Genomic DNA, 27,457 nt, shown 5'->3' on the forward strand with positions numbered 1-27,457 from the left:
GACATGAGCTCACTTTAACAAACTGAGCTGCAAAGAAAAAAATTATGTAAATGTGCAGGTGTAGCATGTCAACATTATAATAAAAATGTATGAACAAATTGATACACACTATATTGCCAAACGTTTTGGGACACCCCTCCAAATCATTGAATTCAGGTGTTCCAATCACTTCCATGGCCACAGGTGTATAAAATCAAGCACCTAGGCATGCAGACTGCTTCTACAAACATTTGTGAAAGAATGGGTCACTCTCAGGAGCTCAGTGAATTCAGGCGTGGTACAGTGACAGGTTGCCACCTGTGCAATAAGTCCATTTGTGAAATTTCCTCACTACTAAATATTCCAGTTTAGTGGTATTATAACAAAGTGGAAGTAATTGGGAACAACAGCAACTCAGCCACGAAGAGGTAGGCCACGTAAAATCACAGAGAGAGGTCAGCGCATGCTGAGGAACTTTCTGCAGAGTCAATAGCTACAGACCTCCAAACTTCGTGTGGCCTTCAGATTAGCTCAAGAACAGTGCGTAGAGAGCTTCATGGAATGGGTTTCCATGGCCGAGCAGTTGCATCCAAGCCTTACATCACCAAGTGCACTGCAAAGCGTCGGACTGGACTCTAGAGCAGTGGAGACGCGTTTTCTACAGTGATGAATCCTACTTCTCTGTCTGGCAATCCGATGGACGAGTCTGGGTTTGGCGGTTGCCAGGAGAACGGTACGTGCCTGACTGCATTATGCCAAGGGTAAAGTTTGGTGGAGGGGGGATTATGGTGTGGGGTTGTTTTTCAGGGATTGGGCTTGGTCCTTTAGTTCCAGTGAAGGGAACTCTTAATGCTTCAGCATAAAAAGACATTTTGGACAATTCCATGCTCCCAACCTTGTGGGAACAGTTTGGAGCGGGCCCCTTCCTGTTCCAACATGACTATGCACCAGTGCACAAAGCAAGGTCCATAAAGACATGGATGAGCGAGTTTTGTGTGGAGGAACTTGACTGGCCTGCACAGAGTCCTGACCTCCACCCGATAGAACACCTTTGGGATGAATTAGAGCGGAGACTGAGAGCCAGGCCTTCTCGACCAACATCAGTGCCTGACCTCACCAATGCGCTTCTAGAAGAATGGTCAAAAATTCCCATAAACACACTCCTAAACCTTGTGGAAAGCCTTCCCAGAAGAGTTGAAGCTGTTATAGCTGCAAAGGGTGGGCCAACTCCATATTAAACCCTACGGAAAAGTTCATGTGCATGTAAAGCCATCTCACTCATACTATGCGGACCTTCCTCAAACATGTTGCCCCAAAAATTGGAAGCACACAATTGTATAGAATATCTTTATATGCTGTAGCATTACAATTTTCCTTCACTGGAACTAAGAGGCTGAAACCTGTTCCAGCATGACAATGCCCCTGTGCACAAAGCGAGCTCCATGAAGACATGGTGTGTGAAGGTTGGAGTGGAAGAACTCGAGTGTCCTGCACAGAGCCCTGACCTCAACCCCACTGAACACCTTTGGGATGAACTGGAACACCGACTGAACCCCAGACCTCCTCACCAACATCAGTGCCTGATCTCACTAATGCTCTTGTAGCTGAATGATCACAAATCCCCACAGCCACGCTCCAAAATCTAGTGGAAAGCCCTCCCAGAAGAGTGGAGCTTATTATAACAGCAAAGGGGGAATAAATCTGGAATATCATCTTCAACAAGCACATATGGGTGTGATGGCCAGGTGTCCACATACTTTTGGCCATATAGTGCATCAGTGAACTCTTCCTCGTGCACATGCATTAAGGAGATTGAGTGAATATGTTTACATTTCTTCATTCAGCAGAGGATTTGATCACAAATGATTTACATTTCAGACAGGATCCAATGAAAACACAGAGTTTAGGCCAAACACTGGTTCTCTAAGTTTTGGGAATTGAACTTGCAACCTTCTAGTCATAAACAGCATTTTGTGTGTTTTCGTGTTTCGTTCAGGGTTTGGTTCTCCACCTTTACATTTTAAAATGATCACGTCCTGTAGATGGAGCTGTTTGACCTTAACTGTGACCCACACAATTACTTTTTTTTTTTTTGAACCAAAAATGTTCTTGCTGATGTCTTCATGAACTCTCATTCACTTTAATGTCCATAAATATTTCGGCTATTAAAAGTACAATGAAGCAGAAATGGAAAGTCTGCTTTGGCCCTAAGTGTATGTTCTATTATTGCACTCTTTAAATGATGAGAAAGAAAAAAGTTGAAGTAACCCTTACAGAGGAAATTCTTAAACACTGAATGTTTAGAACTGAGCACTATGCTTAATTAAAGTCACTGTGATACTGTTATAATAATAATAAAAAAAAAAAAACTAAAGGATGCATTTAACATTTATTAATTTACATACAGTCTATTTAATTATAGTTCTTCCGCAGAGATTTAATTTTCCGATAAAAATCATTTATTCAAGAACCTCTCCAAAGTACACAGCCTTAAGGGCAAGAGAGTGAACACTTTATATCATTTATATCATAACTTTATATCATAACTAAGAATGTTCAAATCAAGACCAAATGATTACCTTTTGAATGAAATTAAACCGTGAATAATATCAACAAGGCCATATTTCTCTCAGATGATGAAAGACAAGGTTGGAGAAAGGTTTATTTATAGTAACTGTTGTATTTGAAACCGAAGAGATGAAATCAATGAAAAAAGCGATCAAATGAAGATGGATGAAGAGATTGATCCAACGTGAGAGGCAAAATCCAACTTGACTGCACCTTCGCTGATTTCACACTGGTCCACCCCAGGGGTGTAACGTTATAGCAGCATTATAGCATTACACTAACAGTAACAGATTCCCTTATCACTGCTGTATCACTGCAGATAATGATCAAGTAAGCACCAACAGTTTCCAGGCGAAGTGGGCCACTTATACTGCATGAGGTTTAAAAATGTCTCTTACAGGCAAAATAATATTTAACAGTATAATAAATGTTATTGCCAATTAGTGCATACAGGTGAACAGCCTAACCCTGTGGAAACCTTCTGTTCTGCTTTAAGGAGACAAAGTTATTGAGATTTACCAGCAGTATGTTCATCTATACACTAGATACACTTAAACATTAAAGATGTGAATTAGTGCTATAACTCCTACCTTCAAGGGCACTAAAAATATTTGACATCCATGTTCTAGCAGTCTCCTAAGCAGATCATTTATTACTCACTATACCACGGTGCGGTTGAGGTCTCGAATCTGATTGGTCCGAAAGTGCGCATTATTTCATTATTGTGCATTATTATGTATAACAGCACGGATACTTCCAGCTGCAACATGAACAATAGGTTAATATTAATGCACTCGCTCTAATACGGTATTGTTTCCATAGTAACAGCTCATACACAGGGACTTGTACAGCAGACACTCCAAATAATCTAAGACTAATAATAAACGGATGTTAAAAAAACGTGTTGTTAAACAAAGAAAAACATATAATCTTTAATGTGTGAAGTGTTTTTTTTTTGCTTTGTAAGGAAAAGGCAAAGTCTTCAGGAGAGAGGAGTTTATGCCTTCTGGTGTCTCTGTAAAATGTCAAGCTGTGTTTTTTTTTTTTTTTAAAGAAAAGGACAGGCTGGTGTTTATCGTTGTTATAGCGTAAGTAAGAACAGGAACTAACTTACTAACTCGTGGACGTTCCACAGCATTAAATCTAACTATAAACTGTTAAAAAGCACGGTGTTGTTCATAAATAAAAGAAACATTGCAATCATTGGCAAGTTGCTGTGGTATAAGCAGGATAACACACTTACCACTTGTGGTAAATTGAAAATAATCCACTTCAGGGGGTTGTTTTGGTGGCACTCCGCTTTGCGTTGTGCCGTATCACACCACCCTGGCATGCATTATTTTTTGTATAAACTCTTATCATGAATGCCGGAATTGGCGTCACACTACGTCTCCCAGAGGACAACGCAGTCTAAAATCATGGCCGCCACAAACTAAACTTCGTAAAAAAAAAAAAAAAAAAAAAAAAAAGTCACAGTCTAAATCACTGATGTGATCAGAGTCGTTTCAAGCCTCATCTTGTTTTCATATCTGCTTGTTTTGATGTCCCTGGTGCTGCCTGAAAGGGAAAGAAATTAACATCTCTGAGTCATGCTGGTCGTTTACTTACTACTCCAGCAGTGTAACAGATCCAGGCCTCAGTCTGAAAAGCCATAATTGCTACACTGCTGTACAAAGTGCTTGGGCCCACAATCAACTCAATAAATTTCACCAAGGCAAAGAAGGAGATGCATCGCACCAAGCGAAAAATATGTAATACAAACGGGAAGCACGGCACACCGCGCCAGGGAAGGTAGCCTAAATATAACGGCACATTCATCAGATGGTTGTTGTTGAGATAAATTTTATGGGGCAGACTCGTTCTTTAAAAGTAGCAATATATCTCCGAGCACACGGGAGCCCATCTGTTCACTTAATGATATCTCTGTATAATGTTCCTCACTGCTTTAGCCTACGACTTAGTGTACTCATGTTGACCAGTTTGTCATATTTCACCATATTGTAAGTCAGACTGTGAGGCGTAAACCATGCTGCGTCCCATGCAATAAATCAAAAGCAGTGAAAGACGGGGCCCTGGTGTTCCCTATGCAAAAAAAGTTCAACTTTTCTAAAGGAAATTTGGAGCGAGTTGAAATTTAGGACAGGAAGCCTTGGAATAGTAGGTAGCCCCCCTAATTGGGTAGTTGTACCTGGCTGGTCTCTATCTCACTGAATAAAAACTGGAACATAAATCCTTCTGTGCGTTTGGTTGCCTTATTTTCAGGGCACATGAAGGCTCCGGCATTCAGGCATTCAGGTATGATGAATCGTACTTAAATAAACAAAGAGAGAGTACTACTAATGGACACTACAATTCCATTTTATTGAAGCTAAATTTATTGACCTATCAGGATCACTGACAATTTAGCTCATTTAGTAGTTATACGTTGCTACGCACAGTGTGTTTGCCGTCCTCTACCACGTCAGTCAGTACAACTGGAATGCCATAAGATCACCACTGACCGGATATTATGGATCGTGGTTCATTCTCAGTACAGCAGGGACACTGACATGGTTATTAGTGTGTGTGTGTGTGAAAATATCCAGCAAGCAGTGGTGAGCTTGTGTTCAGAAGCTCAAACTGATGAAGGGTGTTATTAACACATGATACATGATAATCATTCTCATGGCTGGATCGGGAAGCTCTCGCGAGGTTGCGATGGACTTTAACAGGAAACATGGCGAGCACATCACACACGACACTGCTGCCAAACTTATTAACAAATTCAAAAAGACTGGAAGTGTTGAGGACCAACCGAGGAGTGGACGTCCACGAACATCTACTGACGAAGGCACAACCGACGTGGTGCTGGCGAACACAGTCCCCTATGTATGGAGACTTTTGAGACTCCGTGTATATACAAAGCTGGCTGCACTGCTTTCCATCCTGAACATATGGCTTATGGCTTATGGCTACACCACTCGATCTTGGCTGATCTAAAGATTTACACTTCCCAGATCTTTCAAACTCGAGTAGAGCTCGCTGTGACGATGATGCCGCAAGTCTAGCTCTTATTGCTACTAATTTGTACCCTATTAAAGACTATTCAGTACTGTTTTAGACATTTGACCTTGCTGTGACCTTGCCCCTGTTTGGATCAATTCCAAAATTAATAATCAGTTCAATGATAATTCCAAATACAAACATTCAATCACTCGTTCTTGAGATATCGTACTAATGAGAATCTTGAATCTCGGGCCAGACACAGGGACGGATGGACGCACGGACACCGATGGCAAAAATCATAGCTAGCCATAAAAATTGGTCTTGAAAAATATTTCATACATTTGACCTTGATGTGACCTTGACCGTGGTTGGATCATTTCCAAAATCGAGTCAATTCATCTGGTAGTTACAGTGATAATTCCAGATAAATCCGATAAACATTCATCCACTCGTTCTAGAGATATCGCAATAACGAGAACCTCGGATGGATGGATGGATGGACAACTGGAAAACATAATGCCTCGGTTTATACCCGGACAATCCTTCCTGCTTCAGTGGATAATCTCACATCGATCTACACTGCTGCTGTAATCATAAAGTCTATGACGCTCATACTGAACATCCTCTGAACACACTCCGTACTGTCTGACTTCACTTTTCTACACATGTATACTAATATAATGATTTATATTTCTTATTCTTGTTTCTTATAGTTCATCTTGCGATCTCTTCCTCATGTCGTCTCGGGGAGTTTTCAACTTGCCGCTGTTAGGGACCGAAATCTACATATGGATTTCTGTAAAGCTGCTTTACTAAATTGCTATACAAGTCAAATTTAATTGACGTAAACCTCAAGCTGAAAGAAATCACTGCATGATTGTCCACTGACAATTCGTTCAACGCTACAAAATGGCAGCGTTAGTAAACAGGGAGAGAATTCGGATACAGCATGCATAAGCAAGCAAAAACAACATTTATGAAAGAATATCATCCAAACGTACACCGGCGTGTAACAGCTGTGCAACGTGACATTATTAATATCGTGATAAATTACGTTATACCATTTAATCAAATCAGGAACTTGTCTCGTGGACATACGGACAGTCCACAATGCATGATGATGTTTAATAATAAACTAAAAATTGTTAAGGTAATTAAAAATTAAATATTTACAAATGATCTGTGGTAAATTGATGGGATATAAGAGGAATAAAACCCTGCTGTTATAGGAAAATAATCCTGTATTTTCCTATAACAGCTTGCCGCAACATGTTTTATTCATATTTTATGTGTTTACAATACACAATGAGATATCCTGATATTGTCAGTACTTTTATAACACGTACTCATTCCAACATTACTCACAGTCACTGATTAGTGGCTGATTGGATTTGTATCAAATATTTCATTTTCCCTGCATTTTCACATCCAATTATTTTTTTCTAGATGTTACATAAATGTGCCATTGACCTCATGTTTGTTTGTTTGTTTTTTTTTGAAGCACTACAGTTTCACTGGCTCTCTGTTATATCTCTGATCCCTATCATGTATAGTGAAAATGCCTTTTTAAATTTAATTAAAATTTGTGCCATGCGGTTCTGTGAACAGAAGATTCAAACACCAGCACTCAGACACGGATGAGACGAGTCAGAGCAGTCACTATACTTTATTCGAAGGGAGGAGTAGCATAAAATTTCATCTGTACAATATGTAACAACGACTTCCAACCAGGCCCTGAATATGACTGTTAAATACTTTTACTCAAATGGCGTGTCCGAGATTAAGGTAATACAGTCGCGTGCACCCAAGATGGTCAGTTTTGGTACGGCGATGATCAGTGGCATTGCAGTGAGCAAAAAAAAAAGTTAATAAAAACCACAAAGTGCGTCTTGTTGCCAGGAGAAAAAGAAAGAAGAGGAGAGAACCTGCTGGTCGATTCCCATTAAATGTTACATGTTTCACAACGCTTGCACCATGTTGTCTGTCGTGCTACACTGCTTATTCGTGTTGTGATAACGTCAAGTCAGAACCGGGAAGTCTGAGGTAAAGAGACAAGATCAGTGTTTTTTTTTTTTTGTTTGTTTGTTTGTTTTCTTTTTCTTTTTTTAGTGTTTCACTAGACCAGTTGTATAAATAGAGCAAAACCACTTCTCATTTATTCGGAATAAAAATAACCTGTTTGGGCTGTGACATAAATTAATAAAACAACCTAAAATACAGATATACAAAATAAACAACAATAAAATATTATTTTGTCATAATATTAATAAAGTGTTTTTGCTTTTGAGACCATAAAAAAACAACCTCATGCTATTTTTCACAATCTAAAACGTTATTCATATTTACACACGGTGCACTGTTCAAGCCAGTCTTCTGCCAACATGAGGGAAGGGAAGCTCAGGGGGAGGACATGGTGCAGGGGTGAATAAGGGGAGATCAGATGTTAAAGGGTCTTTTTTTTTATGCTCACACGTGACCCAATGCATCATCTATTATTCAAATGCCAGATTATTAAAGTGAGTAAAGGAAATGCAGGGCCGGCTTTTTGCGAAGTCTCTCAAAACAGGATTTATGGCCCCGATCATCACAATAACACTGAAGATCCTGGGTGTGTCTGAAACGGAAACCTCTATACAGTCCTGTCTTTAAGGAGGCAGCATGTTTCTGTGAAGACACACTATATGGTAAAAAGTTTGTGGACGCCTGACCAATCACACCCATATGTACCTGGTGAACATCCCATTCCAGATTTTCCCCCTTAGCTGTTATAATAAGCTCCACTCTTCTGGGAAGGCTTTCCACTAGATTTTGGAGGAAGTGGCTGTGGGGATTTGTGGGGATCATTCAGCTACAAGAGCATTAGTGAGATCAGGCACTGATGTTGGTGAGGAGGTCTGGGGTTCAGTCGGTGTTCCAGTTCATCCCAAAGGTGTTCAGTGGGGTTGAGGTCAGGGCTCTGTGCAGGACACTCGAGTTCTTCCACTCCAACCTTCACACACCATGTCTTCATGGAGCTCGCTTTGTGCACAGGGGCATTGTCATGCTGGATCAGGTTTGGACCTCTTAGTTCCAGTGAAGGGAAATTGTAATGCTACAGCATACAAAGACATTCTATACAATTGTGTGCTTCAAACTTTGTGGCAACGGTTTGGGGAAGGAACACATATGGATGTGATGGTCAGGTGTCCACAAACTTTTGGCCATATAGTGCACTTGTAGAGAAATTTGGTTTGTGAGACAGCTGTCCAGGGCAGTGAAGATTGAAAGCCGTAATTATTGCCACCTGCTGGTTAAGGTATAAATGATACAAAACAATAGCCCATAGGGTTCATCGTGGCCCTCCCAACTGAACCGTCTTCAAGTGACAGATAGGGAAGAGGCTGTAAAATCAGATTTTCACAAAATAGCGCCTACAACTGACTCAAATATTTACATGTATTTATATGTAAGTATCACAACACTTGAAAACCATTAACCTAGATGGAACAAATTTACTAAATAAGCCCTGACGATAACAGGCCAACTATTTACCGAATACTCTGTTTACATCTTAAAACGGAAATGAATACACAAACCATTGTATTGCTCTCCCTATTAGATTAGACTGGATTTTGATTAAAATCAATACCTTCCCAATCTCCATTTCAGACACACCCACAAGGTTACATTGACAAGGCTTTAAAAAAAAAAGAAACAGCTACATGGATTATACATGAACAGAAGCTACTAAACAATAGTAGTTGTTAGCATGTAGCCTAAAGGCTTGAATCCAGGCTGAGACTGCAGGCAAACCAGCCTTCCACAAGCAAAAGAGCTCACCTGGTGTTTCGACGAATACTTATCCGAAAATGCTAACGTGGCCTTTAAAAGCTAGCGGCCAGTCAGCACCGTGCAAATAAAATCATGTTCCAGAGCTGCAAAGGTAGAATGAGCACTAGGACAGGCGATCTCTGAGAAAAGTTTGTGCGCTCTTGCACTGATATACGTTGGCACCTGGTCAGAAAGATGAGCAGCACGATGCACGCGAATGTGAGAGGTCGACTGGAAATGCTGGAGTTGAGAGCACGCTTGCATATGGTCGCGTAGACCTGAACGCTTTAGGATGGTGTATGATGATTTAAAAAAAACCCCCAAAAAACCACCAACAGCGACCTGAATCTTTTCAGCAGTTCAGTAGTCACCGTAGGCCCACTGTTCATGACACCAGCATATCAAGATAATACTTGTGTGCAAGTCTTAGACTCGGTCTAAACCTTTTTGTATGGCATCTTATAGCTTGGTGCTTAAAAACGCATCAAGCTACAAAGTGGGGAAAAAAAATGTCCAGTTAGTGATATCCAGGGTGGAGCAGATGAAGAAAGGATGTTATGAAGGCCTCTTGCATACACAATACAACGTGGATCACCAGAATGGCACCAGAGGAGAAACGCTCAAAAGATAAGGGCTTCCTGAGACATGAAATATTCAAATGTTGTGACATGTAGCCGCTAATCTGAGGCTAGATTTGTACATATTTACACTGGGGCTGGGATTGGGGTAAAGGAAGCCGGTCTAGAATTAACTTGGGAAGCAGATGAGGATCTGCAAAACAATGAAAACACAACACCCTGATCGAAGATGGATTGTAACTGAAGCAAATGATTAAAAAAAAGAAGAAGAAGGGAGAAGATTGACGACTGCTCAAGATTTCACGCACAAGAGAAAAAAGAAATACAAGGCATGCACATATGTCAATTGCTGTGAGGACACTGCAAACCTATACTGGTAAGTGCTTTCATATTTTCACAGAATTCATATATTTCAGGGATTTTTCTTCTCAACAGGTTTTCGATAAAGTTCTAAAAACTGATTTTTTTTTTTTTTACAATCAATTTGTCACAATGTTCAAAAACAGTCACATTTTAAACAGCAGGGCAACACAGAAAAGACATGAAGTAATAGAAAGAAGGCAGAAAACACTGGTTTATGAATGGCCATATTTTCTTGGCATAATCTGTCATTTTATAATATATATATATATATCTATAATCTATATATTTATATATAGATATAGATTAAAAAAGGTTTTTCCCCCGTATTAAAAAGCTTCTGTGCCCATTGCAGGTCGACGGAAAGCTTCATATTTTTTTCCTTTATATTAGTGTTACAAAACAAACTTGTTATTAGGATGAGAAACTGAGGTATACCTTGTCGAGAGAGGTTCGTGGTTATTTGACAGAAACGCTGGGAGGGAAATCCAGAGATACAAAACAATCGATTTTTTTTTTCACCCTCTCGGTTGAATATACAGCAGTGACACAGTAGACATTCAGAAGCTGTTTCTTATTGGCATTGCAACAAGTCAAATGTGTTTTTAGAAAGTACTGTTGCCCTTTTTTCTTTCTTTTTTTTACACTGAAATAAAGAAAAGTTTTTCTTTTTCTCCTTTTCTCAGAGAAAAATTCTCTCTCTCTCTCTCTCTCGTTCAGATGAAAAAAAGACAAACACCAGTCAATAGCTTCACATGTGATGCTGTCCAGTTGCTAAAAGTGAGAGAGTGTGTGTCGCCTGAGGTCCTCTTGTTGGACTGAAATCTGCTCAGCCTGTCCAGAAGGCCCCATGACATGAGTTTTCACACAGACACACGCGTAGTGCTGCTGAAACGAGCACGTAAATGGTAAAATCCAGCGTTGGTGACCGCAACCAACATAATATACAGTACAATCACCAGGGATTTCGAGCTAGCAGCTCTGAGCTATGCGTTTTTGTTTTGTTTTTTTCGCCCGCGTGACATCACACGCTGTTCTCCTCTAGTCATAGGCTGGATTCTTTGGGTGGAAAGTCCACGTTTGTCACCATGGTTACGACGGTGACGATGTCATCGGGGGCAGAAATGCTGGTGAGGCGTTGCACCTGTAGCACGCGCTCCTCTACGCAGCCCGCTGAGAGACGAGCCTCAGCCTCGTGGTCCCAGCACTCCTCTATGGTCTCACACAGCATGCTCAGACCCTGAGAGAGAGAGAGAGAGAGAGGGAGAGAGGGAGAGAGAGAGAGAAATAGGACAGGGTATAAGAAGGAGGAAACAGAGACAACGTTAGAGTGGCAAAAATGACATAAATCAAGAACAGAAAAAGAGCAAGTGACAGTGTGGAAAAAATGGAAACGAAGAGTAAAAAGCAACAAAAAACAAAGAAAAGACAAAAATAAAGGGAAATCATGACCGTACAAAACAAAAAGAGAGCACGAGGAAGAAATAAGAGAAAATGGGGAAAGCACACAACACAATGCTCACACACCTTAATTACATCCAGAAAGTCCCAGGAAATCACCGTTACATAATCCCGAGTTATACCAATATGGTCACTCGCCTAGTTACAGCTGCGTGTTAGACAACGTACCGGATGTTTGTGCCAGCACTCGCGTAGCGTGGGCCTCAGCTTTTTATGCACCACCACCTCCTGCATGTCCTCCAGAGTGGGGTGCTGACCCACCTCCTCCTCAAAAGGCAGCATGTACTCATCCACTGGACCTGAGAAGGCAAAAGGCAGAAGGTTATCACGTGCCACTAGGTCAAGTTCACATCCACCTTCACTCACACTGTTTCGTTCAGACATGTTGCTTTAGAGGTTTTTCATGGCAGAGATACTAAAAAGCTCAAAATCCTTTTTTTTTTTTTTTTTACACTATATGGCCAAAAGTTTGGGGACACCTGACCATCACACCCATATGTGGTTCAAACTGTTGCCATAAAGTTGGAAGCACACAATTGTATAGAATGTCTTGTGCACAAAGCGAGCTCCATGAAGACATGGTGTGTGAAGGTTGGAGTGGAAGAACTCGAGTGTCCTGCACAGAGCCCTGACCTCAACCCCACTGAACACCTTTGGGATGAACTGGAACACCGACTGAACCCCAGACCTCCTCACCAACATCAGTGCCTGACCTCACTAATGCTCTTGTAGCTGAATGATCACAAATCCCCACAGCCACGCTCCAACATCTAGTGGAAAGACTTCCCAGAAGAGTGGAGCTTATTATAACAGCATAAAGGGGAATAAATCTGGAATGAGATGTTCAACAGGAACATACAGGTGTGATGGTCAGGTGTCCACATACTATTGGCGATATAGTGTATATTGGTTATCACATTGTGTTACTAAAAATAAATAAAAACGAACACATTGCTCCCCTTCAAACCATTATTTCTAAAAACGTACATGATGCATTTTTTTTTTTTTTTAGTAAAGAATGGTTTAGAGCAAGATGTAATGTATAGCCTTGGGTTCGTCTCTCTGTAGCATCTCATTCAGTATTGTGTTGTTGTGACTGATGGATGATTCCGTAGCGTAATCCATGTGCCACATTTTGTCTCATTGCCTACCGTACAGCGGCAAATACCTGGACAGAGCGCAAAACCACATATGGGTGTGATGGTCAGGTGTCCACAAACTTCTGGCCATATAGTGTATCATGGGCTAAAGTAGACTTGCAGCTCAGTTTCTGGGTAAGAAATTCTCAGTTCTATGTTAACAGTGCAGCGAATACAGATATTTTCATTCTAGCCATGTAAAGAAAGACAGCAGGCCACATTGTAAAACATCAGTACACTGGAAATATGTATCAGTAGAGAATGTGCACATTCACATTCAGGATTTTTACTGTGAGTAAGACACAGAGCAGGAAGGAGAGGACGATCCTGGCTTTCATATAGACTCTTGCTTGTGCAGACACACTCCCTGCCTACTCACTGTTGTCCATCATTGTATGTCATTTTATTTTGGCACCTGTGCTTATGAACTGTATAAAATATTCTGCAAGCTCCATCTGAGTCGGCTAGAAAATGCCTCGTGCATGCTGGGTCATGCGGCGCATGCCTTTGGCTCATGATGTGAATGTCATTATAGTGACGATCCAAAAAAAAAAAAAAAAGGAACATACTGGTGCACAAAGAAAAAAATCCATAGGCTGACTACATTAAAAGGCATAATTAGGTTTTAAGGTTGTTTATTAAGCATTTCTGCCCATTTGATCAAGCATGCCAGTAATGAATTTGTCTTTTCCTTTCACAGAGTAAGGGAAAGGAGCTCAGTAAGGAGCTCTATTCTTGCAACTGGACCTGTTCCCAGGGTTATAAACTCATTTTGAGAAACAAAAACAGAGTAAGTCAATATGAAATTTCAGCTGACTCAAGTGGGGTTTCCAGCCATCAAGGATTTAACGTGAACTTAATCTGTGCATCAGAAAATATGAATGGAAGAGTGAAAAAAAAAAACCTATGAAATACTGCAAAGAGAATTTTATCAAGTCATCGTTTGTGCCTATTTTAGAAAATGAAACATAAAAGCATTTTATGTAAACACACAACCTGTATTCTGAGGAACTGCAAAACATTGCAGTGGAAACACACCTAAAAAAAATGCAGGATTGTTAGAGTGTACTCTGTTTATTAACATTTATCAGTCATGTAGTAAAGTTGTGTGTAAATATTTTCACAACCAAACCGAATTAAAAATTCCTTTATATATTGATAAATACACCATATGGCCAAAAGCTTTAGCCGTAACCAATAACCTGTAAACCACCACACAAGTTCACGGCACAGCTGATTTACATTTAGTGACGTCCATCAAACTCCAGAAAAGACAAAAAACCTACAAAGTCCCGAAAATAACCACTAAACAGTGAACGAGTACCAAACCTTCCAGTAATGCAGCTCATCGGCTACCATAGACACACATTAACCGGTCTGCGATAGGGCGCCATTACTTTTGTCCCGAGTGAATTAAATGAATAGCCTTGTTTGTCTTGATTTATGGATTTGTTTTGGATTGCTTTGTTTCTGGTCATTAATATGAAATGACTGCTTTTGGAAAGAAAATAGAATTATATTTGTGTGTATAATTAGAATAAATAAGCGATTTAAACTGTGTGTAATCCGTAGATCAGTCAATTTGAAAAAGATCAATCGAGGTTTACTTTCGTGAGTCGCCTTATATGTACATTTACACCAACCCAGGAGCTCTCTTAGGACAGGATCTAACTGGATTTTCATAAATATCATTTCTTTCTTGTGTAAATGCACCTGAGAATGATTTATGAATAAATTTGTTCATATCCAATTCGATTAAAAAAAAAAAGAAAATTTTAAAAAAGGCCCAATGTGTGAATAATCACATCTGTCACCCAAAGAGAAGCAGTCCGGCCTTGATTGTGTGGCTTTAGACACGTGCTGTGTTAAAATGGCTCTGACTGACTGAAGCCCTTTCACAATAATTACAATTTGATGTCATTAATGACAGAAAGCTAGCAGGAGACAATTAGCCTTACTCAAAGAAAAGTCGACTAGCTGCTCCAAAGTTACTAGCGCTGTTTCGTTGTTTGGCGACACGTTTCTGTTCTTACCGTCTGCGGCTGTGCAGCGGGATGCCAGTTCCCACAGCACCAGGCCCACGGCGTACATGTCTATCCTGAGAAAGGCGTCTCGTTGGAAATTGATGGCCCCCTCCAGCACCTCGGGAGCCATGTAGCGCCTCGTTCCCACCTACAACACATCACAGGGACACGCGTCTTGTACTGCTGCGCATGCAGTTGCAGTTCCCTGCTTCAGCGCATCTGAGCCAACGTTTCAGGTGATTATCAAGCGCTCTGTGAGCTGACTCAGGGATTTTACAACAAAGAAACCACAAATGTGAACTGAAAACACTCTGGTGTCTTAGCTTATCTTACTTATTAGCATTAGAAACGATATTAATGAAAATGTATCACGTTAAACACCTCCACATGCTCGTGGGAGGGTCGAGGGAATGGCACAATGATTACATGTCAGCTGTCTGCTTTAGATATACAATGGCAGTCATTTTCCTGACATTTGTGTTTTAGCTTTTTGGCACAGACATCAGGAAAATTGAGCTGAGCACACTAACATGTTGGAAAAATAATCATTAGTGTACCTTTTGTTTAAAAAAAAAATTAGATAATTTGGACACAAACACAACATGAGTTATCAGGATCAGTAACATTTGGCTTGAACTGCACAGGTTTTTTTTTTTTTTTTTTTTTCCCTGGGCAGAGCTTAAGAGCTAGTGTGAGCCAAACAGCTGCATCTCTCTCTCCTATCGGTACTCACTTGTCCGTGTGTGTCCCCGGCAGATTTGCCGGCCTCGAACCTCAAGGCCAGGCCAAAATCAGCGATGCAGGCTGTCAGATTAGCCTTCAACAGCACGTTCTTACTCTTGATATCCCTACACACACACACACACACACACACACACACACACACAGTGAGTGCAACTCTAAACTAATTCTTCCTAAATCAATAAATGCACCAACCAGAAAGGCTAACAGCACTACATCAAGGTCACAGGACTCTTGTTTGATTTTAGTTTAATCTTTTAACATTTCAGTGAATATTAATAGACTAGTCAAAATGACTTGGCTATCGGAAAACCTTCATAAACAAACCTGAGTGATAGACTAACGTAAATAATGCAAAAACATGATTAATACAGGGTCAGGGAGGTGTTGGGAGGAGCTAACCTGTGAGCAACGGCTGGCTTGTGCCTGTCCCTGAGGCCAGGGACATCGGCATGGAGGTATGCTAGACCTCGTGCCATGGTCTGAGCGATGTGGCAAAGCTCGTTCCACGTCACCACGTTGGCCTTCAGATAGTCAGTCAGCGAACCCTGCAGAGACAAGAAGCTGTGAGCAAACAACTTCATGTAGGATGCCTAACCAGTTCCAAACAGCTCGGAGGAAAGGGTTTTACCAGGGAAGCATCTATTACAAACAATGCTAGAGTAGGAGGTAGCAGTTGCTTTGTAATGACTCATGCTGTAATTTAAAAACAGTAGGATGATAGATACAGCTCATTCAGATTAAACTGCAGTGTTAATGGTGATACTCTGCGTCCTTTTAGTCCGAGAGCAGACTTTTTTCTGAATATGGGAAATCAAGCCTTGCATGTTTTTCACTGCAGTGACAAAACACACTTGCTGAAATCATTGCCTGTTTTTGTTTATGTCCTGGACCCATTTACGATGCCACCATAATGCACGAGGACTTTAAATATTAACCACCTGTAATCCTCTTAAAATTGGTTTGTGTTTCTGCCTCTAGCAGGCACATGTGATGACTCTGCCTCGAGCTAGTGGCACAGATCCAGACATGTTTTACATGCAGTACTGACTCAGGATCACGGTTGTGATGTTAGTCCTGTTCTACCTCATTGCACTGAGAATTTTAGAAACAACACTCATGGCTCAAGACTAAGAATAGTCAGAGTGTGTGTGTGTGTGTGTGTGTGTGTGTTTGTGTGCGTGTATTTTATATATGTAAAAAACTTTTTCAGTGTATGTTGTTGAGATATTCTCACTATAACCCATCTGCCATAATGTCACCCATCACCACTTTTAAGATTTCATATTTATTTCACCCACAGTATAAACAGGATTCAAAATGTAACCAACATGCCACAGGATATTGCCTCAACAACATCACGAGAGAGGAAGTGCTATTGACATCTGCATTACAAACTGAATTGGGTGCAACAGCAGAAGAGCACGTTGGATACCACTCATGTCACTCAAGCACAACAGTCTGAGGCTACAGTGGGCACTGGCTCATCGAAACTGGACAGAAAAAGACCTGTCCAGTGTCAGTGATCCTGTGCCCACTGTAGCCTCAGATTCCTGTTCCTGGTTGACAGGACTGGAACCCGACATGATCTTCTGCTGCTGTAGCTCATCCACCTCAGGGTTCGACATGTTGTGCATTCTGAGATGCTTTTCTGCTCACCACGGTTGTAAAACGTGGTTATCTGAGATACTATAGACTTTGTGTCGACTAGAACCAGTCTGACCTCTGACGTCTCTCATCAACAAGGCGTTTGTGCCTACAGAACTGCCCCTTACAGGATGTTTCTTTTTTTAAAATACTCACCAACCAGACCACGATCAAAGTCACAGAGATGTTCGATTTTTCACGTTCTGACGTTCGAAGTGAACATTAACTGAAGCTTCTGGCCTGTATCTGTATCTGCACTGCTCATAAATGGTTAAACTGTCACTGGCATGAATGAGCAGAGGTTCCTAATAAAGTGGCCTGTGAGTGTATATTTTATATTAATATAAACTACAACTACATGAACAACAGAAAGCTTTCTACAAGGTTGAACATTCCAGAAAATTTACCTCTTCACTAAGTTATTATATTACCTTTTCGTGGTAAGCTGTAATGAGCCACAGCTCAGTGTCCAGGTTGGCCCCTCTCTTCTCTGCGCCGATAAACTGGAGGATGTTCTCGTGCCTCATGCCAGGAAGGTTGTATATCTCATACTCATTTTGCCAAGACTGCTTATCCTGAGAAGAAAAATATAAATGTGCTATTAAGATAAGAAACTAGATAAGACATTCAGGCTGTGACACATTACACTACAAAAGACACCAGTGAAGTAATTAGGTCCGGTGATTATCTAAGTAAGGACAGGGAAATTAGCCTGTATCTAATTTTAAGTGAAGTTGGAAAGGGCAATTGATGTCTATGAAATATGAACGTGTAATACAACCACCTATGCATTAATGTCAGAGTTGGTTTTATAGCTGATGGCATGCAAAAGTGCTGATACTCCCTCGGTCAGCTAACCGCCTCTTGTGGAGAGAATAAGCTCGGTAGATTAGCTCAGCAGCTTTCAAAGCTTTTCACATACCTGAATAGGGAAGATCTTGACAGCCACATAATCGTTGAGCAGCTGAGCTTTCCACACACAGCCGAACCGACCGCGAGCTTTAATCTCCAGCAACTGCAGTGGCTTCTGCCCGAGGACGGGCGAAGGGGGCATGGGGCCAGGGTCCTGAAACACATGGACAAATCGGAAAGAAAAGGTATGAGGGCGCTCTTACGGACACAGTGGGACAGGCTGAATGATTGAGAGGCAGTTCTGTCATGGACTGCACTGTGCTCATCGTCAGCCACAAAACATCTTTCCCTTATTTTATACATTAATGCAAAAGTTCTCAACCTTGGGGTCGTGACCGCATGTTGGGTCGCCTGAGATGCGAATAGGGATGCAGGAGGAGCTGTGTCCAACATGCGCTACACTGGGCACTGGCAGCGGCCAGAGGGAATATTTACAATATAAAATACTTTATTTATTTATTTATTTATTTTAAACCAACCTCAGTATGACCCCAACTGTTGGCACCATTTACAGTCGGGGTCATAAGTTTACATACGCCTTGCAGAATCTGCAAAATGTAAATAATTTAAAAAAAAATAAAAAGAGGGATCATAAAAAGTGCATTTTGTTTTTTATTTAGTAGAAATTGCCCGGAATAAGCTATTTCACATAACAGATGTTTAAATATAGTCCACAAGACACAATAATAACTGAATTTACACAAATGAACCAGTTCAAAAATTTACATACGCTTGAATGCAAACATTCACTGATGCTCAAGAAGGCAACACACTACATTAAAAGCCGAGGGGGTGTAAACTTTTGAACAAGATGATTGGTATAAATTGTTATTATTTTGTCTTCTGGGAAACATTTAAATATCTTACGTAGCTTCTGAAGGGCAGTACTAAATGAAAAAATAAGATGTGTCTTGTACTACTTGTACTGTACTTTCAACAAAATAATTTATTGTCTTGTGGACTATATATAAACATCTGCTATGTGAAGTAGCTTCTTCAGGGCAGCACTAAATAAAAAACAACATGCAATTTTTATGATGTCTCATTGTTTTATTTATTTATTTAATTAATTAATTTTTAACATTTTGCAGATTCTGCAAGGCCTATGTAAACTTATGACCCCAACTATATGGGACACAGGGTTCAGTGGCCACTTTTATAGTATTCTACAATCTCAGACTGATGAAAACTGGAGCATGTTCTGTCTCTTGCTTTTCAAAAAAGCAAGCCATTGCTTGTACAGTCACTAATGGAGTTCTAAGCTGGTGAAGCATATACATACCAGCTGTAACTGCGATGATGGGGAGTTGACCCAGTTTGAAAAGCTGACTGGGAGTGGTGGAGAGAATCACATAGTGGACAGTGACATATGAATCAAACAATGGCATAAACTTAGCAGACTGGTTGATGATCGTTCATGTTGTTTATACATTGTATGTACCACTGACCCATGTGACGTGTTGGCTAAATGTAAGAGTGATATAAGCGTGTACATACTCAATGTGAAATTTTTGACCAGTTAACCTCTGTCAGCTGACAAACAATTGAGTCTGCAAGTGCTTATCAAATAAGCTCATTCCCACCTGTTAAACTGTATTCAGTGAATGTTGGCTGGCTTGCACCCAGCTCCCCTTGTTGCAGTTTCTATTGTTTTAATGTTGTACTGAACACAACACTTTCAGGGTAAAGGCAAAAGCAGTGGTATGATAAAAAAAAAAAAGGGTTGGGTTTTTTGCCAGGCTCCTGTGCTGATGCTGATACTTGACAAAAGTAGGGCAAATGTAGAGCAGCTAGGTTGGCGTACTTGGCCTAAATTTCATCCAAAAATTGGAAGTGGCACCCCTGAGTTGAGACTGAGATCCAAAGTATATGGATCTGGGTTGTGTACCAAGTTCTATTTGGTCCTCCAGGAATTTTCCACCAGAGAAAAAGGAGATGAAGTGACTGCAAGCGGGAACAAGACGGGCTGAAAGGGCAGAACATCCATCATGCGAGGGAGGAGGGGAAGCAGAGGGGGAAAAAAAATCAGTCAGGGCAGGGGAGAAAGGCAATATTTCTGAGATTGAGTTGCTTTAGCTGTTACCCAAAACGAGCCCTGAATGAGCTGACACAGAAACTAGAGTGTCGACATGAAGGATCAAGCTCCTACGGTGGGAGAAACACAAAGAAAAACACACGCCCTAAGCCTCCACTGCTCCCTGTCACAGCAGACACAATAGCCTGGGTTATGTTGATTTTTTCCAAATGTCACTCACGTCGAAGGGACAGGTTGGAAAAAAAATGACAACGGCTCTTTATTGCACTGTTACACAGTGTCGCTTTTACATGTGTTGCTCTTCTGTAATTTAAGAGAGTGATCTTTTTCCCTGGACGCCTAAGGTGGATATTGGACGTTCACTTGCAGGTCACGAGGGTTCGTGTTAGGTCAAACAAACCTGAGCAGAAAATGGCCAGGAGGGACTGACCTGCCTGTACCTTTGTGTTTATTGTTATGGTCTCGTAACATGTGCTTTCCACCCCCAAATCCATAGTTTAATATCCGTGTGAAACTTGGCCAGTCTCTTTCTCAGGAGAGTTGGGTAAAGATAGTCTAATGTAAGGAGGACTGGTAGTCCAGACTAGCTTTCGTTGACTGATAGGTAAAATTGGGGTAACTGCCAGAAATTTGAGTGAAGTTGTTCCTGTATTAATGAAATGCCTGACGCTTTTTTACCCTCTTACTCAATTCTGGAGACTACAATAATCTAAACTTTGAGACATTTCAACAATCAGTATTACATCAATGATGGTGAAAGACCCTGCCATATCATCATATGACTTCGTAACATTTATTTATTTTTAAATCTGTTTACTATTAGACTATTCAGACTGGATTAGTTTATCAGACTGTAATAAATAGTTTACTTGATGATAAAACTCTCGCATCCAGACAGCAAGCACATTACCACAGGAGGAGCGAGTTTCAAGTGGGTTGTATTTTCTACAAACATCACATGGTTTGCGTCACATGGTCATACGATCACGTTCCATTCACAACACGGTGTCCAAGTGATGATTTTATGATTTTATTTTCTTTCTCCTCCTGACAATTCTTTCCCAGGTAGCATGTGTAGTTGAGGTTTTACCTCCCAGACCAAGTATATGGTTGAGTGCCATATGAGTGTATGGTTCTAAAGCATCCATTTTTCAAGTCGCCATTCGGGAAGTGTTTACTGTCTGGGGAGGGTCACTGATACGTGCGCTACAAGACTAAATACGATGAATAGTAGCAGACAAAGGTGAATGTGAAAAATTGTGAAGATGTTGGCACAATACACCGAGACACCGTTTGAATTAGGGCTGAATATTAAGTCAAACTGACAGATATTTCCAACTTTCATCCTTGTACGCTTGTTCTTTGCATGCTTGGAGGCGTGCATACAAAAGCAAGGCATCTCCGGTTTCCATGCACCTTAATTAATCTTCTGCTTGATTCTAACGAAATACAAGGGATTTTCTACTTATCCGTGCATTGTAAAAACAAACAAGAACCCAACAGAATCTCAGTGTGCTAAAGCGTAACAGACTCTTAAGTGTGCAGGGATCAAATCAAAAACTCAAAAACAAAATCAAAGGTTTTCCACCTTATTCTGGAATGTGACTCAAAAAAGAAAAACCAACCATGACGTTGTCGAAAATAAAAAAGGAAGGAAAGTAAGCAGGAACCAAGACACTCTCTTCAGAAAGATGAGTAAATTAGACTTATCTTACCTCTATCATGATATGAAAGGCGTGCTAGTCGAGGGAAAGGAAGGAAGCAGAAAGGAAGGTGTTAGTTTGTGAGTGAGTGTGAGATCGAGACAGATGGGATGGAGAGAATCTGGGTCAAATGTAAATCCAACTTGGCCTGTTTAACTGCACTGTCGGCTGGTCAGAGTTAAACACTGTTTCAGGTGAACGTGGGGATACGATGAGTCTCCGACTCCGTCATACTACAGTAGAGGTCAGTCTGAGGGCCGATTTCATTTCGATAGTACGGTCATAAGATCTGAATGTATGCAAACGTCACCAGGTGTCCTCTTCTCGATTTCGTTCTGTGTTCATCCTTCATGAATGCTTTCTGTACTTTATTTGAAACGCTTTGCACCCTGACTGCATTGCAGGTTCATTATGGTTTGAACTCTGATGCCAGTTGTGGTTTCATATGACTCTAGCTGAATATAACTTCTTGTTTTCTTTGCAATATTGACGTCTTAGATGACTTAAATCTATTCTATCTTTTCTCTGTTTTTTTTTAAACACATTACAAACAGTTGTGGGAAAATATCACCTTAATACTATCACATCGATTCGAGTCTGGTTGAGACGTATACCTTAAAACTTTATAGAGGAAAAAAAAAGAATGAATAGCAATGTAATCAAGTGGAATTATTTATATACAATATATCCTGACTGTTAAAAAAAAAAAAAAGACCTAATAGTATGTCTAAATCTTTCAGGAGTCCAAATGGCTTCAGACTTAATATCTGTTATATGTAGGTCAAATCTATAAAATTCAATTTGTGATGAATGACTAAGGGGTGCTCTATTTCTTTGTACTCCAGAGAAATAAAAACTGGACACAAAGCAGTTCTTAAGTAAGTAAAAAAGGACTAAAATAGATGTCGGGATTCTGAGTCTACTCAATAAGAAGAGATCAGTACATACTGGACAAAAAATAAACAGACAACCAATTTCACAAAGGCCAGGTAAATACTTGTTTTCACTGTTTCAGTGTATTTTTTCTTTCCCATTAAACTTGACAACAGTGGAGCGGCTTGAGCCTGACAATAGAAGATGACAGGCTGTGAAAGATTTCTGTATCCTTGTTTATAGGAGAGTAAAAATCGTATCAGTCGTATCAGCATGTCTGCAGACGTGAGTGAGGCGGAGCTAGTGATTAGCGTTCATTAGTGTGTGCAGCTGATGGCCATTAGTAGCTGTATTTAAAAAAGGCTCAGTGGAGGATTTGCTGACTGATTTGTCCAAAAAAAAAAAGGCTGTGAATGAAAAGAAAAGAGCAGTGAAGATGGTGAAAGCTGCCGGAATGTGAGGTATGTTGGATATATGTTAGGGCATAAAAGAATTTTCATGACCTTATTTAAGAATGACAGAGATAAAATTCTCAGGTGTTGTTAAGACACCTGACCCTGTAGCCACAGATGCTGGTGCTACTCTCAGTTATTGGCGATCTTTAGTTTACTGTTTGCATTTAAAAAGAAAGAGAGCAAAGGTGTCAAATAAGGAATTGCTGTCACTTTTAATTAAGAGCGAGGGAATGAGTGAGACAAAGAGTGTGAATTGGGAGTACGAAGTTTGGTAATAAAAAAAAGACGCAGTTACTCTAGTTGAGTCATACCGCAAATGTATAATCAATATCTTCCATATTTCATTTCCCTTGTCTAGTGGGAGAGTTGAGACAATTTCTCTACAAATTATAGAGCATTTCTGAGCCCACAGAAAGCATGGTTTGGTTACGAGCAGGAAATATCTATAACGTGTAACGTGTTCTCTATAGCTTCCTTCCTTTAAATGGAATGAACCAGGCAGAGAAACATCACAGGATGCATTAGGAATCAAAGTGACTTGGTGAAAAACAAAACAAAACAAAAAAAAAAAACATACCTTCATCAAGAACAGACTAAAGAGACTGCATAACAGCTCAAGGATCAATAAAAATAATGAATATGTTTGTGAGACAGCTCTTGTTTTCCTGAGTGGATTTCAGGTCAGAAAGTTTTAAACAATTAGCTCCCTTCTCTGGTAAATCTGTAAAGCGGTTAAAGTATGAGCAACCCCCCTTCTTTTTCTCTATTTACATCCATTTTCCTTTACAATGTTCCCTCTTTTGGTATGTGGAATGCTGGACATCCTGATAAACAATGAAACGCTTATCTTTGGCTAAAAATAAAGGAGGCTCTGGAAAGGAGACAGGGGCCACAACACACAGAACACAACACAGATAATAAACAACTCAAAATATGCTGATGTAGTGTGTTTGGAGCTGATTAACACACTCTACGTTTTTAATGGTAAATTTGGACATATGAACGAATCTTGAGGCTAAATTGTGTCCGTTACCACAGAATCTGTAAAATCTTTTTCCATGTCATTGACTGAGATTGATTAGTTTCGTATGGTACTCAAAGGCAGTGAAAGATGTTGATACTTGGTGCATTGTTCGTGCTAAAGCTTCCCTGTTTCAAACCATAGCAGCAACTGTAAATGGTCAGATCCAAGGCAGGACAGGTTTAAAAACGAAGCAAAAGAGTTCTTTTGGGATGCACTGCAAGCAAAGAAATCGAGACAGATCTTTTGAGAAGAGGCCAAAAGAGAAGAGAAGAAGAGAGTTGTCTTCGAAAAGCTTTGAATTGCGAGCGAATGGAAGCTCTTGGGCCATCGATCAGACGAGCTCACTGTTCCGTACCTCGCAACACCTTTTTAAAAACCTGACCTACTTATTCGAAACCGAGCGTTTCTGTTCAGCTGCCATGGATATCAGAAAGCCAGAGAATGCCCCTGTTACACGTCCTGTCAGTGCCCTGGAAAATGAGATCTGGCTCCTGTTTGCAAGTAATAACACAAAACCTCTCGCACCTTCTGTAACTTGCTTCAAGCTATATTGAAATGTTTGAAGTGTTTCAGCTTCTCAGAAAGAAAAAAAAGAAAAAAAAAGACTTTTAAATCGCAGCATTGCCCCTTCCAGCACTCAAAGAACAAGTTCAGGCTTATAACAACCGATAGCAAAGAAAAAACATATTGGCACTTTTTTGGGGGAACCAAAAGATTTTTATTATTTTTTTTTAAATTTTTGTTATTATTATTATTATTATTATTAATACAGAAAGGGGAAATTCCACTGATAAGCGAAGGCAGGTTGCCATAAGTTCTTCAAAGCATAGAAAGATTCTTATCGTCTTCTTCGTACCATGACCAATATATCAACAGACTTGTTAACTGAATAGAAAGGAAATGTGTAGCAAAAACAAAAAGGAGGAACTATATACAGCTAACACATAAAACATTTCTAAGGTAAAAGATAAAAGTTCTTAGGAATCATTTCTTGTTCTTGCCAATCTTGGGGTCACAGACTTTTGTGTCCTTTGCATGAGGGCTGCATGCCGAATCACATTTTTAATGCTGTTGTTAAAAGCTGCAATAACAGCCTTGCTTCTAAAGTACTTGAAAAGTTCGCTGAAAATTGCTTTACCCCAAACAGGACGCGTTGTTTAGGTGACACCACTAGAGCTGGACAGCAGAGCAAAAACGTGTCCATGTGAACAACCCAAAACACTGCTTTTGTTTGCTGTTATACAGAAAACGATGAGTGCTGTTAAGCTGAGCGTCGAAAAAAACAACAAGGAGCCAAAATATACATGAGGAGGAATCTGTAGTGAAAAGCGGAGGTGACCATTTTGTTCAGAAAATGAGTGTAAAACTTCAAAATGTGGTCTTTTTTTTTTTTTTTTTTTTTTTTAATAAATTGCATTTGTAAGAGCAGTTCTGATGGAGATTACTTTTAATCTTACTCAAGTACATATGCAAAGACAGACGTGTAATTTTTCTGCGTTACATTTTGCTGTTTTTCTGCCACATTTCTTTTTTCAGATGGGTTTTACTATGTGTAGTGTAGTATGTAAAGTGCATAAGGCAAATTAATTCTTATACCCTTGGTGGAGTGCATAAGTAGGGTACAGAACATCATTTGGGACTCAGCCTGACTGATGGCTGGGCTTCAGTAATAATAATAAAAATAATATGTATACCTGTTTAAAGGTGCATTGATGGTGTCTTACAAGTCACAGGCCTAATATTTATCAAATGTATATGTATATGTGTACGTATAGTTTACATTATACAGCAGTTAATTTGACTGGTCGAGCGGCGTTCCAAGTGCGCTGATATTTATTATAACCGCACTGAGACGTTTCACTGTGTGTGTCACGCCGCTCGTCTGCGTTCGCCACGTAAAATTCCACTTCCTAAATCGAAACGGTTACTACAGTAGTGTTAGTGACATCATCAGCGGACATGGCAAACGGTACACTTTTCAAAAATATAACTTTTAACTTAAAATCAAATGAAGATGAAAAGGAAGAAGGGAAGCCAATTTCACAGGAAGCACCTTTAACAGGAACGTACAAATCAATGTGAGCTTGCTAACCTGCTAGCCGACAGGCTATAAAGTGAGTGTAGCTTCTTCAGGATCGATTTCCGTTAGCGGAGCAAAAATACACAGAACATTTGGTCATATTGTGTCCGAAATGTCACTTGCCCGATATTAATTTCTTGTTTATAGAACTGTTGTATAAAAGCAATATTGCAATATGTGTGGTTATACTGAATATCGGGACGACTGTGATTACCTACAGCACTCGCCTGCAGGCTTGTGCCTTCAGCTGAATCACAGTTGTGCCGATATTCAGTATAACGGCACAACCGTGAGTGCGATATTGCTTAATTACACAACAGCAGCGTTCCAAAACCGCTGATATTTAATGTAACGTCACTGCTTGTATCACTCCACTTGCCTGCGTTCGCTACATAAAATTCCACTTCTAGCAATAGTTCATTACATCGAAACTGTTATTACAGTTACTACCGGCTGTCAGTCAGACCGTGCGTTGGCATGGCAACACGCAACACTCTCCAGCTGCAGCTTCTCTGGGAACTATTTTCATTGATGGAGCAAAAAAAATAAATAAATAAAATTGGTCATATTGTGTCTGAAATGTTAATCAGTATCAATTTCTTGTTTATTGAACTGTTGAAAGCGATATCTCACTCACAGTCCTGCTGTTGTACCGAATACCAGCACGGCTGTGATTACCAGAAAAACACCTTTATGTTTTAAATAATCTAAATATAAACATAAACTCTTCCATGTTTCTCTTGCGATCAGTGAAATAACGATCACTAGCGTCGAAAGGTGCCTGGGGAAAAATTCTCCCAGACCCACTTTCTCTCTCTCTGACGCTAGACAAGATTACGTTCACGAGTACGCGCTTTTGTGCTTTTTGAACTTGAGACTGAAAAATGTTCAGAAGAGACGTTCAGGCCTACCTGCGTGGGCACCAGGACGGGCGGATACGCCAGCTTGTGATGCCGATACATCCAAAAGGAGAGGAGGGCGATGGCAGCGATGCCCATGATTGGCACCAGCGAGTACAGGAGGGTGCTGAACAGCGGCGGCTTCTGGGTAAATGGGTTAGACGTAGCTGGAGAACAACGAGAG

General features: G+C 40.3%; 1 protein-coding gene across 3 annotated transcripts in view; it reads right to left on the bottom strand.

Annotated features, from left to right (window-relative positions):
• Window positions 1-7,179: 7,179 nt before the first annotated feature.
• The window catches only part of acvr2aa (activin A receptor type 2Aa), a 47,858-nt gene continuing 27,580 nt past the window's right edge, over window positions 7,180-27,457 (bottom strand). For all 3 annotated transcript variants that reach the window (XM_026928134.3, XM_026928133.3, XM_053234099.1), the window contains exons 4-11: window positions 27,286-27,440; window positions 18,215-18,358; window positions 17,724-17,867; window positions 16,048-16,193; window positions 15,638-15,752; window positions 14,914-15,052; window positions 11,910-12,040; window positions 7,180-11,520 (exon numbers count right to left, since the gene is read on the bottom strand). In XM_026928134.3, coding sequence (XP_026783935.3) covers window positions 11,326-11,520; window positions 11,910-12,040; window positions 14,914-15,052; window positions 15,638-15,752; window positions 16,048-16,193; window positions 17,724-17,867; window positions 18,215-18,358; window positions 27,286-27,440 — 1,169 coding nt within the window. In that variant the 3' untranslated portion in view covers window positions 7,180-11,325. The remainder of the gene's footprint in view (window positions 11,521-11,909; window positions 12,041-14,913; window positions 15,053-15,637; window positions 15,753-16,047; window positions 16,194-17,723; window positions 17,868-18,214; window positions 18,359-27,285; window positions 27,441-27,457) is intronic.

This window comes from Pangasianodon hypophthalmus, chromosome 5 (genome assembly GCF_027358585.1).
Source record: "Pangasianodon hypophthalmus isolate fPanHyp1 chromosome 5, fPanHyp1.pri, whole genome shotgun sequence".
Lineage (NCBI taxonomy): Eukaryota > Metazoa > Chordata > Actinopteri > Siluriformes > Pangasiidae > Pangasianodon > Pangasianodon hypophthalmus.